The sequence below is a fragment of the Oncorhynchus tshawytscha genome, linkage group LG09 (genome assembly GCF_018296145.1).
Source record: "Oncorhynchus tshawytscha isolate Ot180627B linkage group LG09, Otsh_v2.0, whole genome shotgun sequence".
Lineage (NCBI taxonomy): Eukaryota > Metazoa > Chordata > Actinopteri > Salmoniformes > Salmonidae > Oncorhynchus > Oncorhynchus tshawytscha.
This window is the reverse complement of record NC_056437.1, coordinates 41,729,463-41,745,522: the sequence shown is the minus strand read 5'-3', so window position 1 is coordinate 41,745,522 and position 16,060 is coordinate 41,729,463. Positions and strand designations below refer to the sequence as shown.

The 16,060-nt window shown below is 40.6% G+C and overlaps 1 protein-coding gene and 1 non-coding gene across 4 annotated transcripts; both read left to right on the top strand.

Annotated features, from left to right (window-relative positions):
* The first annotated feature begins 2,365 nt into the window (after nt 1-2,365).
* sc5d (sterol-C5-desaturase) lies at nt 2,366-12,285 on the top strand. 3 transcript variants are annotated; one of them, XM_042326923.1, is made up of 6 exons: nt 2,408-2,501; nt 3,184-3,276; nt 7,426-7,643; nt 9,651-9,801; nt 9,926-10,026; nt 10,500-12,285. In XM_042326923.1, the coding sequence occupies exons 3-6, from the start codon at nt 7,434-7,436 to the stop codon at nt 10,965-10,967; spliced, it is 930 nt and encodes a 309-aa protein (XP_042182857.1). In that variant the 5' UTR covers nt 2,408-2,501; nt 3,184-3,276; nt 7,426-7,433; the 3' UTR covers nt 10,968-12,285. The 3 variants fall into 3 exon arrangements, with proteins under 3 accessions (XP_024287762.1, XP_042182856.1, XP_042182857.1); XM_024431994.2 differs by lacking the exon at nt 3,184-3,276 and having other exon boundaries at nt 2,366-2,501; nt 9,669-9,801; XM_042326922.1 differs by lacking the exon at nt 3,184-3,276 and having other exon boundaries at nt 2,366-2,501.
* On the top strand, nt 10,256-10,393 carry LOC112259540. The gene has a single exon (XR_002954889.1). It is a non-coding gene; the product is annotated as a small nucleolar RNA SNORA57 (small nucleolar RNA).
* Nucleotides 12,286-16,060: the final 3,775 nt, after the last annotated feature.

Below are 16,060 nucleotides of genomic sequence, written 5' to 3'. Positions count from 1 at the left end.
CCTGTGGTCTCATCAAACACCATCACCCCTTTCCACTCGGACACATTATTACTCTTTCTTCCTACCTTGGCCCTGTTTATGCTTTCTTTACTAGACTCAACTGCTTTCAGTATCATGATCTCTCTTCTTCCTATGTCTTTCCACTACTAATGAACTTGGGCATTAGGCCGAAGATTATGGATATACCGACAAGATACTTTTCTCTTCGCCCTAACAATGGGAGTCATTGTCCACAAAGCGGCATGGCAGGCTGTCTAGCACCCGCCTATCCTTGCTTTGGATTGGTGGATACATCTCATTATTTTAATACTTTTTTGAATATTCAATTAGGGTTGTTGACATCAATGGCCTGTATTCAATGGAGAGAGACACTATGCTACTCGCTTCATGCCATGAATATGCATAGCCATCTCGAGACAACTCCAATATAGTTTTTTTTCTCAAAGTTGCGGTGATGTCACATGTCCTACTTATATCAGTACACTCGTAGCAAACTAAGCATTACAACACTTTGATTCAATCAAATAAACCTCACCAAATAAACCATTTACTGTTTTGTTGAACAAATTCGACACTCATTGACCTCCATACAAAAACTGCTTGCTTGGTGGGCAGAAAAACGGTAAAAACACGCCACCTGCTGGAGGGAGACAGATTTTCCACTGAGTTGTGCCTCTCTCTATGTCTTCCTCTCTGGTTAGGCTAATAAACACTGCCAGCTCATGCTAGATGTGAAGTCATCAGTCACTCTTAAAGGGAAAGGCTTTCTTACAGGTGAATAAAACAGATATTAATATATACTGAACAAAAATAAAAACGCAACATGCAACTGAGTTACAGTTCGTATAAGGAAATTTGTCAACTGAAATAAATTCATTAGGCCCTAATCTATGTATTTCACATGACGGGGCAGGGGCGCAGCAATTGGTGGGCCTGGGCGAGTATATGCCCACCCACTGGGGAGTCAGGCCCAGCCAATCAGAATGAGTTTTTCCCCACAAAAAGGCTTTATTACAGACTCAGTTTCATCAGCTGTCTGGGTGGCTGGTCTCAGACGATCCCGCAGGTGAAGAAGGAGGTCCTGGGCTGGCGTGGTTATACAGATCTGCAGTTGTGAGACCGGTTGCATTTTAGAGTGGTCTTTTATTGTCCCTGGCACAAGGTGCACCTGTGTAACGATCATGCTGTTTAATCAGTTGTTTAAACAGGTGGATGGGTTATCTTGGCAAAGGAGAAATTCTCACTAACAGCGATGTAAACAAATGTGTGCACAAAATTGGAGAGAAATAAGCTTTTTGTGTGTATGAAACATTTCTGGGATTTTTTCTAAACAGCTCATGAAACACTTTACATGTTGCATTTATATATTTTTTTCAGTATAGAACTGTTGTTGAAAATGTTGTAATTAATGTTGTTGTATTGTGCTGTAACTAATGACAACAAACTATAATTTAATGGGTTCAAGATTGGGGTGACAAAATCCTACAGTACTTATCAAAAATCTATAGGATCCAATCGGATTACTTTTAGGATTCTGAATGTGTTGGATTGCGAGAATCATATAGAGTCCAATAGGATAACTTTTGATTCCCAATAGGAAAAAAGTTGTCCAATAAAATTCTGATACATGTTACACAAAAGCCTTTTTTTTTTTTACCTTTATTTGACTAGGCAAGTCAGTGAAGAATTTTTTTAATTTTTATTTTATTTGAACCTTTATTTAACTATTCAAGTCAGTTAATTAAGAAGAAATTCTTATTTACAATGACGGCCTACCAGGGAACAATGGGTTAACTGCCTTGTTCAGCGGCAGAACTACATATTTTTACTTTGTCAGCTCGGGGATTCTATCTAGCAACTCTTTAAGGTTACTGGCCCAACGCTCGAACCACTAGGCTACCTGCCCCGGTCAATGCTGGGACAATTGTGCGCCGACCTATAGAACTTCGAGAACCCTATAGGATCCAGTATGATTACTTTTTTTTTTAAATCCAATAGGAAAAAACGTATCCTATTGGAAAAAAATCACTAATAATCATATAGGAATTTTGTAGAAGGAATACACCCAAATGTTGGATATTGCGTCTTTCTTAGCTTGTCTCAGAGGGTGAGAGTAATATGTGGACTATTACTTTATGCACACTATTACTTTATTACTTTATGCATACTTTATGCCACGCTATATGAAACAGCTGTTTTGATAGTTTGGCGCCGACGTTAATTCATTTAGTAATGCCGATGTTTCATAACTGTGTATTTAGTCATGTCTCTTTAAATTCACCTCTAAAAATTCGTCGCGCCATGATCACATCAGGCAGTTGTCCAATCAAACGAAAGATGCAGCCCTTTCGTGACAAGGAAGTATCTTTCCATTGGATATGTGTGCAATTACGTAGTTGTTTCTTTAAACAAGGAGTTGCAGATTGGTTACCCGAATACCTATAGTTTGATGACATTGTTCGCCTTATCAAGTGGCTTGGTAAAGTGGACCACTGCGTCAGGTATGTAACGAACATTTACAAATCAGCGATATAGTTGTGCGTTTATATGCGTTGTGGGACATTACATTGGGATATGCCATGGGCGCATATGCATGATGTAGAATGGGGATTAATGGCAGTTAAGTCATTATTTATTTTTTGGTAGATATAGCTTCAATGTGTGAGCACATATTACACGAATCTCACTTATCTGAAACATGTTCACGTATTATGAGGTGATATGTTTTGAATTGATTGTCTATCTATAAAGTAATGCACACAATGCAATTCGCTTTTTTTGTTGTTTGAGGCCAAATATGGTAGTGTGTTAAATGGGTACATGGGGCCTTTATTTGATACACTTGTAAAAGTAGGTAGAGTAATTAATTAACACTAATGCATTCTATTGGATTGAGATGTCAAACCTACTTGGGAATGTATTTGTAATTTGTAGTAGGTTTCCTAGATCCTACATAGCCCAATATGTACTCTTAAGGAGCCTACTGTTACTCCTTAAAGGTCCAAGGACCTTTTGTTATTTTCAGTGGTAGACTGGCTCTGCCAGCACAGCCTAATACTCCATCAAAACGTGAATCAATTCTCAATTGGAATACATTTTTAGGAACATAAAGCCCTTTACTTTCATACCACATCAAAATACTTTCACAAATGCAAAATATACACTTACTGTACACTCTTTTAGCCGGCTTTATCACAGATGCAGCCGACAGTAATTTTCAGTGACAACAGACTCCTCCAGGACTGCCGCAGAAGAAATATCAGCCCACACAGAGAGGCATGTAATTTAACTTTACTCAACTTACTAGAGTTTGCCCTCTTAGTTAACACTATCAACATTTCCCTTTACTGTGGGAATTGTGATAAAATCAACGCCATAATAGCCACTTTCAAAGCAACATACTGAAAAACAAAATGAACTATGCAAGAGATTTTGTTGTAGGCAGAACCCATTCGAGTAGGATTCTATTGCACTGAAATGCACGACTCAGCCCATACTCTACACAGACTGGTGCGGCATAACCAATCAGAGCTACAGTAGGCCTATATGCAAATTGCGATATATGAATCTGTGCCTTTCACTTTTAACTGGACTGTGTTTACAGCATGAGCGGTCTTGAGTAGGGCTGTGGTGGTCATGACATTTTGTCAGACTGTGATTGTCAAGCAAATAACTGCTGATCTCACGGTAATTGCGTGTTAATTAACATAAACACATTTAGCATATCCTGGCTTCCACATACAGTGGGGCAAAAAAGTATTTAGTCAGCCACCAATTGTGCAAGTTCTCCCACTTAAAAGGATGAGAGAGGCCTGTAATTTTCATCATAGGTACACTTCAACTATGACAGACAAAATTCGGGGGAAAAAATCCAGAAAATAACATTGTAGGATTTTTTATGAATTTATTTGCAAATGATGGTGGAAAATAAGTATTTGGTCACCTACAAGCAAGCAAGATTTCTGGCTCTCACAGACCTGTAACTTCTTCTTAAGAGACTCCTCTGTCCTCCACTCATTACCTGTATTAATGGCACCTGTTTGAACCAAATTAGATCCTTGGTACTCCAAAAAATTCAAGGTGATGGCATGTATCTTCTGACCCAACATATGGGATATGCATGCTATCATCTTTCTTAAATACCAAGGATCAACAATGACAACACCATTCTGTATACTTTTGGGCCTTCTTTGGACACTGTGTTAACTAACCTCCAGACGAGCTTCAATTCCATACAACTCTCCTTCCGTGGCCTCTAACTGCTCTTAAATGCAAGTAAAACTAAATGCATGCTCTTTAACCGATCGCTGCCCACACCTACCCGCCAGCCTAGCATCACTATTCTGGACGATCCTGACTTAGAATATGTGGACAACTACAAATACCTAGGTGTCTGGTTATATAGTAAACTCTCCTTCCAGACTCATATTAAGCATCTCCAATCCAAAATTAAATCTAGAAGCGGCTTCCTATTTCGCAACAAAGCATCCTTCACTCATGCTGCCAAACATACCCTCGTAAAACTTACTATCCTACCGATCCTTGACTTCGGAGATGTAATTTACAAAATAGCCTCCAACACTCTACTCAGCAAATTGGATGCAGTCTATCGCAGTGCCATTTGTTTCTTTACCAAAGCCCCATATACTAATGGAACTGCGACCTGTATGCTCTCGTTGGATGGCCCTCGCTTCATATTTGTCGCCAAAACCACTGTCTCCAGGTCATCTACAAGTCTTTGCTAGGTAAAGCCTCGCCTTATCTCAGCTCACTGGTCACCATAGCAGCACCCACCTGTAGCACACGCTCCAGCAGGTATATTTCACTGGTCATCCCCAAAGTCAATTCCTCCTTTGGCCCCCTTTCCTTCCAGTTCTCTGCTGCCAATGACTGGAACGAATTGCAAAAATCACTGAAGCTGGAGACTCATATCTCCCTCACTAACTTTAAGCATCAGCTACCAGAGCAGCGTACAAATCATTGCACCTGTACATAGCCCATCTGTAAATAGCCCATCCAACTACCTCATCCCCATATTATTTATTTATTTGTTTGCTCCTTTGCACCCCAGTATCTTTACTTGCACATTTATCTTCTGCACATCTATCACTCCAGTGTTTATTTGCTGAATTGTAATTATTTCGCCACTACGGCCTATTTATTGCCCTACCTCCCTAATCTTACTTCATCTGCACATACTATATATATATTTTTTTCTATTGTGTTATTGACTGTACATTTGTTTATTCCATGTGTTACTCTGTGTTGTTGCTTGTGTTGCAATGCTTTGCTTTATCTTGGCCAGGTCGCAGTTGTAAATGAGAACTTGTTCTCAACTGGCCTACCTGGTTAAATAAAGGTGAAATAAAAAATGACTAGCTTGTACCCAAATAAGAATTCCCATTCCTGGAAAACCTTTGGTAGTGCCGGGACACTGAAAAGATTGCCTAGTGAAACACTACAGTAGTTTACCCCAGGGTATTCTCAAATGTCACTGCTTTAAAAAGCACTATCAGTAGCATTCCCCCAAATACACCTACAGTACTAGGCCCGCCTCCCATTTATCATACTGTTATTTACTGTACGTTATCTGAGTTCTAGTAACACATAGGGCTGGGCGATATGGCCAAAATATCATATCATGAATGGTATTTTTCACATTTTTGACGTATTTGACAGTATTTTATGTTTTTGATTAATGAAAGTTCCAAATTTTCTTTATGTGCGTGACCCTAGGGTGGCAACACATATATTCTAAATAATTCCATTCAGATTGTTTTATACTTGGGGTGGCAGGTAGCCTAGTGGTTAACCCACTGCTTTGGGCCTGTAACCGAAAGTTTGCTGGATCGAATCCCCGAACTGACAAGGTAAAAATCTGTCGTTCTGCCCCTGAACAAGGCAGTTAACCCATTGTTCCCTGGTAGGCCGTCACTGTGAATAAGAATTTGTTCTTAACTGACTTGCCTAGTTAAATGAAGGTAAAATAAAATACTGTTCAATTCAACTTAAATCTGCATTTCCTGCACTCATTTGAGATCATTTCCACACTGCAATGTTATGGGCAAAAATACTAGCCCATATTTTTAACCAAATGTTGCAATTGCAATTTAGATCGAACCACTTGGGTGAACTTTTGGAATCATGGAAATAGAATGTTTATTATAATTTATTATCATTATCGTTGTTTGACGTTACAACGAATGAAAATTCCATGGATGAGTTATTGTGACAGGGTAGGAACCAAAGTGATGTTCCGTGTAAATCTTTATTCATATAGCCTACATATTCATGCTTCGCCTATTCCTCTGATTTAGAAGATATAGTTGCACAAACAACATGCTGATTTAGGCCTCCACCAGCTAGCTACGTTTGCTCTGACTCAGTACTTTTATTAGCTAGCCAGCTAACTAACGATTAGTATTAGTGGTTAAGACGATTTAGCTTAACTAGCTAAGCAAATACAAACTAGCTGTTTACAGATGTAATATTGTAATTATAGAACGCTCGTGGATATATATTAAGATCAAATTGGAAACAACATTGTTGTCATCAACATTGTTGCATGTGCTGCATTGACTATGCAGACTGAATGAAAGTGTCTCGTGGGCAAGCAACAACAAATGCGCTCCTTGAGTGACGGGGTGGGACTAAGTCTGTGTGGAAAGCGGCGCGGAGAGAGAGCTGAGAGGGATGACTCAAGCAGCGGAGTAAACTATAAAAATGGACGTTACACATGGCGTATCACATTTAACAAACTAAACATTAAAATACCGTTATAGAAGGTAAAGTAAAAACCCAAACCGGTCCGTGCATCAATACCGGTGTATATAGTAAAATACAGTATACCGCCCAGCCCTATTAAACCACTACTGTATATGTATGATGAAAATATGATTGATATTGCCTATAGATCTAACATTGACTAGTTGACTACCCACCCTGTCCATAAGCCATGTCCAGTTTACATGTGATGTGTCACTCTCAAGAAGTAAATTCTGCCCACAAATCATTTATGACAATGTCTGCTACAGCTGCGAATTCATCACTTCTCAAAACCTGAGCCTTCTCTGAGTCTGAGCCTTCTCTGAGTCTGAGCCTTCTCTGAGTCTGAGCCTTCTCTGAGTCTGAGCCTTCTCTGAGTCTGAGCCTTCTCTGTGTCTGAGCCTTCTCTGTGTCTGAGCCTTCTCTGTGTCTGAGCCTTCTCTGTGTCTGAGCCTTCTCTGTGTCTGAGCCTTCTCTGTGTCTGAGCCTTCTCTGTGTCTGAGCCTTCTCTGTGTCTGAGCCTTCTCTGTGTCTGAGCCTTTTCTGTGGTTTTGAGAAGTGAGAAATTATTTGTCACTTGTGATATGTGGGTAGGATAGGCTACTTGAGTGGAGGAGTCTACAAGGCTATGCTCAAAGCCATTACTTATCAACTTGGCAGATTCAGACATGGATCTTGTGCTGAATGTCGCCGACCACTATGTCCTCACCCCCTACGTGTACCCGTCGTCGTGGCCTGAAGACGGGGCGCTGCGCCAGATCATCAGCCTGTTGGTAGTCACCAACCTGGGAGCGGCAGTCCTCTACCTGGGCCTGGGGTGGCTGAGCTACCACTTCATCTTTGACCACAACCTCATGAAACATCCACAGTTTTTAAAGGTATGTCCTTCTTTATATTACTCAATACTTGTAGCCTGGTCCCAGATCTTGTTAAACGTCACAACACCTGTAGGACTTGGCAAGAGCACACAAAAAGATCTGGGACCAGGCCACAATATAGTTGTATGCAGTTGAACTGCGACAAACTATATACACTGCTCAAAAAAAATAAAGGGAACACTTAAACAACACAATGTAACTCCAAGTCAATCACACTTCTGTGAAATCAAACTGTCCACTTAGGAAGCAACACTGATTGACAATACATTTCACATGCTGTTGTGCAAATGGAATGGACAGCAGGTGGAAATTAGGAGGGCAACAACCCAGCAGCAGGACCGCTACCTCCGCCTTTGTGCAAGGAGGAGCAGGAGGAGCACTGCCAGAGCCCTGCAAAATGACCTCCAGCAGGCCACAAATGTGCATGTGTCTGCTCAAACGGTCAGAAACAGACTCCATGAGGGTGGTATGAGGGCCCGACGTCCACAGTGGGGGTTGGGCTTACAGCACAACACCGTTGTTTGCCAGAGAATACCAAGTTTGGCAAATTCGCCACTGGCGCCCTGTGCTCTTCACAGATGAAAGCAGGTTCACACTGAGCACATATGACGGACTTGACAGAGTCTGGAGATGCCGTGGAGAACGTTCTACTGCCTGCAATAACCTCCAGCATGACCGATTTGGCGGTGGGTCAGTCATGTTGTGGGGTGGCATTTCTTTGGGGGGGGTCGCACAGCCCTTCATGTGCTCGCCAGAGGTAGCCTGACTGCCATTAGGTACCGAGATGAGATCCTCAGACCCCTTGTGAGACCATATGCTGGTGCAGTTGGCCCTGGGTTCCTCCTAATGCAAGACAATGCTAGACCTCATGTGGCTGGAGTGTGTCAGCAGTTCCTGCAAGAGGAAGGCATTGATGCTATGGACTGGCCCACCCGTTCCCCAGACCTGAATCCAATTGAGCACATCTGGGACATCATGTCTCGCTCCATCCACCAACGCCACGTTACACCACAGACTGTCCAGGAGTTGGCGGATGCTTTAGTCCAGGTCTGGGAGGAGATCCCTCAGGAGACCATCCGCCACCTCATCAGGAGCATGCCCAGGCATTGTAGGGAGGTCATACAGGCAGTTGCAGGCCACACACACGACTGAGACTCATTTTGACTTGTTTTAAGGACATTACATCAAAGTTGGATCAGCCTGTAGTGTGGTTTCCCACTTTAATTTTGAGTGTGACTCCTTATCCAGACCTCCATGGGTTGATACATTTGATTTCCATTGATCATTTCTGCGTGATTTTGTTGTCAGCACATCCAACTATGTAAAAAAAAAAAGTATTTAATAAGAATATTTCATTCATTCAGATCTAGGATGTGTTATTTTAGTGTTCCCTTAATTTTTTGAGCAGTGTGTATGTGTATATATATAGAGATATAGATATATATATAGATATATATATACAGTGCCTTGCGAAAGTATTCGGCCCCCTTGAACTTTGCGACCTTTTGCCACATTTCAGGCTTCAAACATAAAGGTATAAAGCTGTATTTTTTTTGTGAAGAATCAACAACAAGTGGGACACAATCATGAAGTGGAACGACATTTATTGGATATTTCAAACTTTAACAAATCAAAAACTGAAAAATTGGGCGTGCAAAATTATTCAGCCTCTTTAATTTCAGTGCAGCAAACTCTCTCCAGAAGTTCAGTGAGGATCTCTGAATGATCCAATGTTGACCTAAATGACTAATGATGATAAATATAATGATGCCGAATACTTTCGCAAGGCACTGTAGATATATAGATATATATATATAGATATATATATATATATAGATATATATATATATATAGATATATATATAGATATTTTTTATTTTAATATTTTTTTTTTAAATATATATATATTTTTTTTTTTTTTTTATATATATATATATATATATATATATATATATATATTGTAAGTGTTTTATTTATTTATTTATTGGAATTGATCCCTGATCTCAGATCATTGTTGGTCCTCAGAACCAGGTGCGGCGGGAGATCAAATACGCCATGACCTCGCTACCCATAATCAGTATACCCACTGTGGCGTTATTTTTCTTTGAGGTCAGAGGATACAGCAAGCTCTATGACCACGTCGAAGAGTCTACCATGGGTAAGACAATGCTGCGTTCACCGACGCTGGGACTGTAAATGTAATGTTTATACTGTTCATTTTGTTATGCAACTTTGTTTAACAGGATTGTCATTATGATGCTAATGGTGGTTTGTTTTTTCAGGCTGGCCCTTTGTGCTTCTCAGCATGATTTCCTTCTTGTTATTCACGGACGGGTGCATTTACTGGATTCATCGGTTTCTTCACCACAAGAGTATTTACAAGGTGAGCATTACAAAGTCTTGTTACCAATGGGGAAGTGTGCTACTGGGTAGGTCCCTTCACTGTCAATTGAATGTGGATTGTTACTCTAGATGTGATCTACAGTTACAGATCAGTCCACAATGACAGACAAATCCTGTATATTAAGTCATATCATTCTGCTCATTTTTCTTAATGAGATTAAGGCAGTTGACATTGTCTTAATGTTGATTAACAAATGTGCAGTTTTTCCCCTCTATTTTTTGGCATACATGTATTTGCTAAGAACTTGTGTATGTAATGTACGGAGCTAGAACAAAGCCAGTGCTATGTCTTCAGTACCAGTGTGTGTTATCGTCTGCTGGTCCTATCCTCAATCGCTGGCACACTTGAAAGTGATCCAACGGGGCCATATGTTTCATATGCTATCTGTTCCTCAGCAAATATGTTCTACGTGCAGTTCCTTTTGAATATGGTGGCATGTTCCCTCCCCTCAGCACTTCCACAAGCCACACCATGTGTGGAAGATCCCCACCCCGTTTGCCAGCCACGCCTTCCACCCGCTGGATGGCTTCCTGCAGGGTCTGCCCTACCACATCTACCCCTTCCTCTTCCCTCTGCACAAGGTGCTCTACCTGGCCCTCTACATCTTCGTCAATATCTGGACTGTGTCTATCCATGACGGCGACTACCGCGTGCCCGGACCACTGCAGGAAGTGGTCAATGGGGCGGCCCACCACACGGACCACCACCTCTTCTTCGACGTCAACTATGGCCAGTACTTCACCCTGTGGGACCGCATTGGCGGGTCTTACCGCAACCCCTCAGTACTCGAAGGGAAGGGCCCCCTCGACTGCATTCGTAGACTGACTGCCGAGGGGAAGATGAGCGCTAATGGGGCTAATACCAATGGGCACACGAATAGGCATGCTAACGTAAGCAGTACAAAGAGTAAGGAGGAGTAGTTGGTACATGTAGTGTCATGATGAATGAGTTCTTAGTTGATAAAGCTAAGCTAGGTGTCATTGATAAGGAATAGCTCACATACTGCTTCACACATTGATTGTTTTCATTCATTATCCCATTATAAATAATCAAGCTACAGTTGCTTATCTTTCTTAAACTGTCCCTTTATTAATTTTCCTCATTGTTTCAATGCTAGGGAAATGGAGGAGGCAATAATGTCTTGACATTTCACTGAAAAGCACTGATATACTGAACATGTGGGTGATATAAATGTTTGGAACTTAATTTCAGTTTCTGCATTTGCCACACAAATACTTAATGAGAATTTAGACAAAAGCACCAAGCTATTCTCATAGTCAAAAGCTATAGAAATCTAGCAGGCCATTTCTTGGATTGTCATCATTGACTTGAGAAATAATTGCTTATTTTAATGAAGTTCATTGAGTGCATGCTGATTGATTGTGCCTGTTTGGAGGTGTTATGTGTTGTATGGATTTTTTGGGGTATCTGAGGGGAGGTGACAATGAAATAGGATGTCTAGTGCTGATTAATGCAAGAAAATGAAAATGCATGACGTTCCTACAACCGCTATGTACTATAACATATTAAGGTTGTAGTGGTTAATGGCAGGAACTGGGATTCTACACACCATGACTCGTCAGATTTGGTCATGCTCATATCCAGTTGTTAACCCTCTGGGACTTTTCTCCAACAAGATAAAAGTAAAACGTCTATGACGAATGGAAGTGTGTTTACCTGAATGTTTTGCATTTTAAAGCAGACATATCTGGGGAATGAAATAAAATTTAAAAAACGTGGCCATTTGGAAGTTGAGCAAAGTGAATCCTATTGTATGTGGACACATGTCCATGTACACTAACCTTATCCCATCGGCTACTTACTGTATGTGCTGCAGCCAACTCTTTTTTTTTTTTATTGCATTACCATGTATGATAGAAGTTGGCGACAACACTCACAGATGGAATGAGGCAATGTGTACAGTAATGCACATAGTCACATAATCTAGTTGTAAATAATTGATGTCTGTAAATGGAAGGGAAACGTTTTCATGGATATTTTACAATTTAGTCATTTAGCAGATGCTCATATCCAGAGCAACTCAAGTTGAGTGCCTTGCTCAAGGGGCGCAGACCGATTTTTCACCTAGTCTGCTCAGGGATTGGCCCAATGCTCTTAAGCACTAAGCTACCTGCCACCATGGATACCCGGGACAATATATTGGTTGTTTTCAATATAACAGTAGTGTGACTTTGTTCTATCCTATTTTCTCAATAAACATGGAAACTAATATGAAAACGTCTCTGTCCTTTTATTTAGAGTCTGCAGGTGGCAGAAAAACGAGTAGTTCTATCAGTGTCTGACAAAGGCCACCTTTAAACTCGTCTTTTGAATCTCCAGTGACGTAAGCAGAGTTTGAATTTGGAATTTGAAATCTTATCAAAGTGCTGTGGAATCTCCCATTTGAAATTGCTAGAAAGGCCACAATTATATCACAATATCTGAGAAGCAATATCTGTTAATCCAAACAGTTTGATTTCATAAATTATTCTTTGTGTTGTCTCAAAGCTCTTAAGGATCTGACCCTTTTTTTCCAATTTTCGCATAAAATGACATGCCCAAATCTAACTGCCTGTAGCTCAGGCCCTGAAGCAAGGATATGCATATTCTTGGTACCATTTGAAAGGAAACACTTTGAAGTTTGTGGAAATGTGAAAGAAATGTAGGAGAATATAACACAATAGATCTGGTAAAAGATAATATAGAGAGAAAAAATGTAAGAAAAAGGCCATAATGTATTATTCCAGCCCAGGTGCAATTTAGATTTTGTAGTGTATGTGCAATGTTTTAGATTAATCCAATGAACCATTGCATTTCTGTTCACAATGTTGTATCAAGACTGTCCAAATGTGCCTAATTTGTTAATAACTTTTCAAGCTCAAAATTGTGCACTCTCCTCAAACAATAGCATGGTATTCTTTCACTAATAGCTACTGTAAATTGGACAGTGCAGTTAGATTAACAAGAATTTAAGCTTTCTGCCAATATCAGATATATCTATGTCCTGGGAAATGATCTTGTTACTTACAACCTCATGCTAATCGCATTAGCCTACGTTAGCTCAACCGTCCCGCAGGGGACCCACCGATACTTAGCAATACGGATGGAATGTTCCCAAGACATGTTTGCTTGCATGACTCAGCACTCTTGAGGTGGTATTTCAGACAAAGTACAGCAGAGGGAGCTATTGCATTACCCAAAGTATGTAGATGACAAGGTTATTTTCAGTGTCTTATCTTTTCAACTTATGAATAAAAACATCAGGTGAACACATAGCAAAATAACACTTTATTGTGTTTTCATTAGGATCCCTTTCTATAAAATCAATTGGTGCAACAAAGACTCAAAACATGTAGCCCAAAAATTCCTAAATGAATAGCATGTGTGGACAATAACCTCAATAATAAGCTCTGGAAACCTCTTGAGCTGAGATGCGAGGAGACAAACACAATTGGCTGTATTTACATGAACATAATTCAACGACTGTATAAATGAATGGACAAAGCCATCGATCACGTGACACCCTTCATTCCTATGTGAAGACTCAAAAGCGCATTGAAGCCAAATGAAGTCGATTAAGATGGCGTCTCATGAAGACGATGGGCGCGTTCCTCTGCCCAGGTGTTGCTGACGCCTGCCAGATATTGTAACTCCTGGATAAGCAATTTAAGTATCAGCTAAAATCTGTCAGTCAATGACACAATCGTTGACGTGGCACGCAACCATTGGTTGATGCATGCAACGTCTGAGCAAGAGGAGCTCAACCATAATATGCACATCTTGAGCTACTCCAGGAAGTGATGTTGCAGGCACCCATTTAAAAAAAAAAAAGATTGATCAATCTCACCTTCTACTGTGAGAGTCTCTGGCATTAAATCCATTTGAAATTGTAGTGTACTCTCACAGTTCATCAACAGTTTAATTGAGTTATGAACCAAACAAACCAAGTGAGCAATATAAAAGAATAGGAGATGAACATTGCTGTCTTGGCTGGAAGAGTGTTTTGGGGAATAAAAATGTCCTCTTTGTGCACATTTTACAAACACTCTTGATCTACCATTAAAATCATGCAGCAAATACACTTAATTATTGTCATGAAATTGTTCATTTTTTATTTAAATAGGCAAGTCAGTTAAGAATACATTCTTAAATACAATGACAGCCTTCCCCAGCTAAACGCTAACCCGGATGACACTGGGCCAATTGTGCATCACCCTATGGGACTCCCAATCACAGCTGGTTGTGATACAGCCTGGAATTGAACCAGGGTCTGTAGTGACACCTCTAGCACTGAGATGTAGTGCCTTAGACCACTGTGCCACTCAAGTGCCCTTAATAATTTGTCTTGCTTCAATCACTTGGTTCTACTGCTTCTTTGGCTAGGTCGTAAATACTGTAAATGGCTTAATTGTACTGTATACAGTTATGTCCATAATTGTTAGCACCCTTGATTCAAAAAATGGTATATAAAAGTGCTGGTCAGATGATCAGATGACATGAAAATAGAGCTCTTTGGCCACACACCAGTGGTGGGTTTGGTGTAAAAAAAACTACAGAAGCATATGCAGAAAAGTAACTCATACCTACAGTCAAATATGGTGATATTTTAAGCTATGGGGCTATTATGCTTCCATGGTCCTGTGGCCCCTGTTAAGGTCAACGGTATAATGAACTGTACCAAGTACCATTTTAGCAAAAAACCTGGTTGCCTTTGCAAGGAGGTTGACACTTGGCTGCAAGTGGATCTTCCAGCAAGACAATAACCCTAAGCACTTATCAAAATCCACAAAAAAATGGTAATTGACCACGAAATCAACATTTTGCAATGGCCATCTCAGTCTCCAGACTTGAACCCCATTGAAAATCTGTGGTAAGAGCAGACAAAGGATCTGAAAGATCTGAAAAGATTCTGTATGGAGGAATGGTCCAAGATCCCTCCTAACGTGTTCTCCAATCTTATAAAACAATTTAGAAAAAGGATCAGTGTTGTTACCCTTGCAAGGGGAAAGTGCTAAAGTATTGAAAACTGTGATGGCAATAATTTTCACCCCTACCTTTTTGTGTTTTTTGTATTACTTGTTAAACAAAATCTCTTTCTCTGAGCAATCGTATTAGTATAACATATAATAATGTTAAAAAAATGTAGCAGGGGGCCTCCTGAGTGGTGCAGCGGTCTAAGCCACAGCATCACAGTGGTAGAGGTGTCACTTGAGGCACGGTTCGTTCCCAGGCTGTGTTACAACTGGTCGTGATCGGGAGTCCTATAGGGCAGCACACAATTGGCACAGCACCGTCCGGGTTAGGGGAGTATTTGGCCGGTGGGTCTTTATCGCCGGTGGGTCTTTATCGCTCATCGTGCTCTAGTGACTCCTTGTGGTGGGCCAGGTGCCTGCAGGCTCACAATGGTCGTCAGTTGAACTGTGTTTCCTCCAACACATTGGTGCGGCTGGCTTCTGGGATAAGTGGGCGGGTGTTAAGAAGAACGGTTTGACAGGTCATGTTTCGGAGGACATGTGACTTGACCTCCACCTCGCGAGCCCGTTGGGGAGTTTCAGCGATGAGACAAGATTGAAAAAGGGGGTAAAATACCAAAACTATTTTTACAAAAATGTAAATGTAGCATACAATATAGCTCAGTATTTGTATTATGTATTTTATACATTATTTTTTGCTCATCTTTATCAAGGGTGCCAATAATTATGGACCTAACTATGTCTTGCTCCTTCTTTATCTTTCTGTAAAAAAACACCTTTGAAAGGATTTAAAAGAGGATGTCTCCATACAGTATTTGCTTTTGACACATGGCCATAGAGGTCTCCTCCTTCACTCTTTCCTTTCATCCTGCACTCTTCCATTTCATGCCCGGCGCTGGAGATAAAACATCTTTGTTACTCTAGTGCCCTTCGTGTTGAGACGGCAGTCAGTGCTTCAACTTTAGTGTCCTCAGTCCTTGATCAGTCTTGCCTTTTGAGCTTGGACAAATGACAGACTGGGAAGATTCTTGAAGATCATA

Bases quoted from the DNA above. Each gene is read 5' to 3' on its own strand.
- sc5d (XM_042326922.1), top strand. From the start codon at position 2,450: ATGACATTGTTCGCCTTATCAAGTGGCTTGGTAAAGTGGACCACTGCG. The intron at 2,502-7,425 runs GTATGTAACGAA...TCAACTTGGCAG, and splicing joins AAAGTGGACCACTGCGTCAG to ATTCAGACATGGATCTTGTG. The intron at 7,644-9,650 runs GTATGTCCTTCT...CCCTGATCTCAG, and splicing joins AACATCCACAGTTTTTAAAG to ATCATTGTTGGTCCTCAGAA.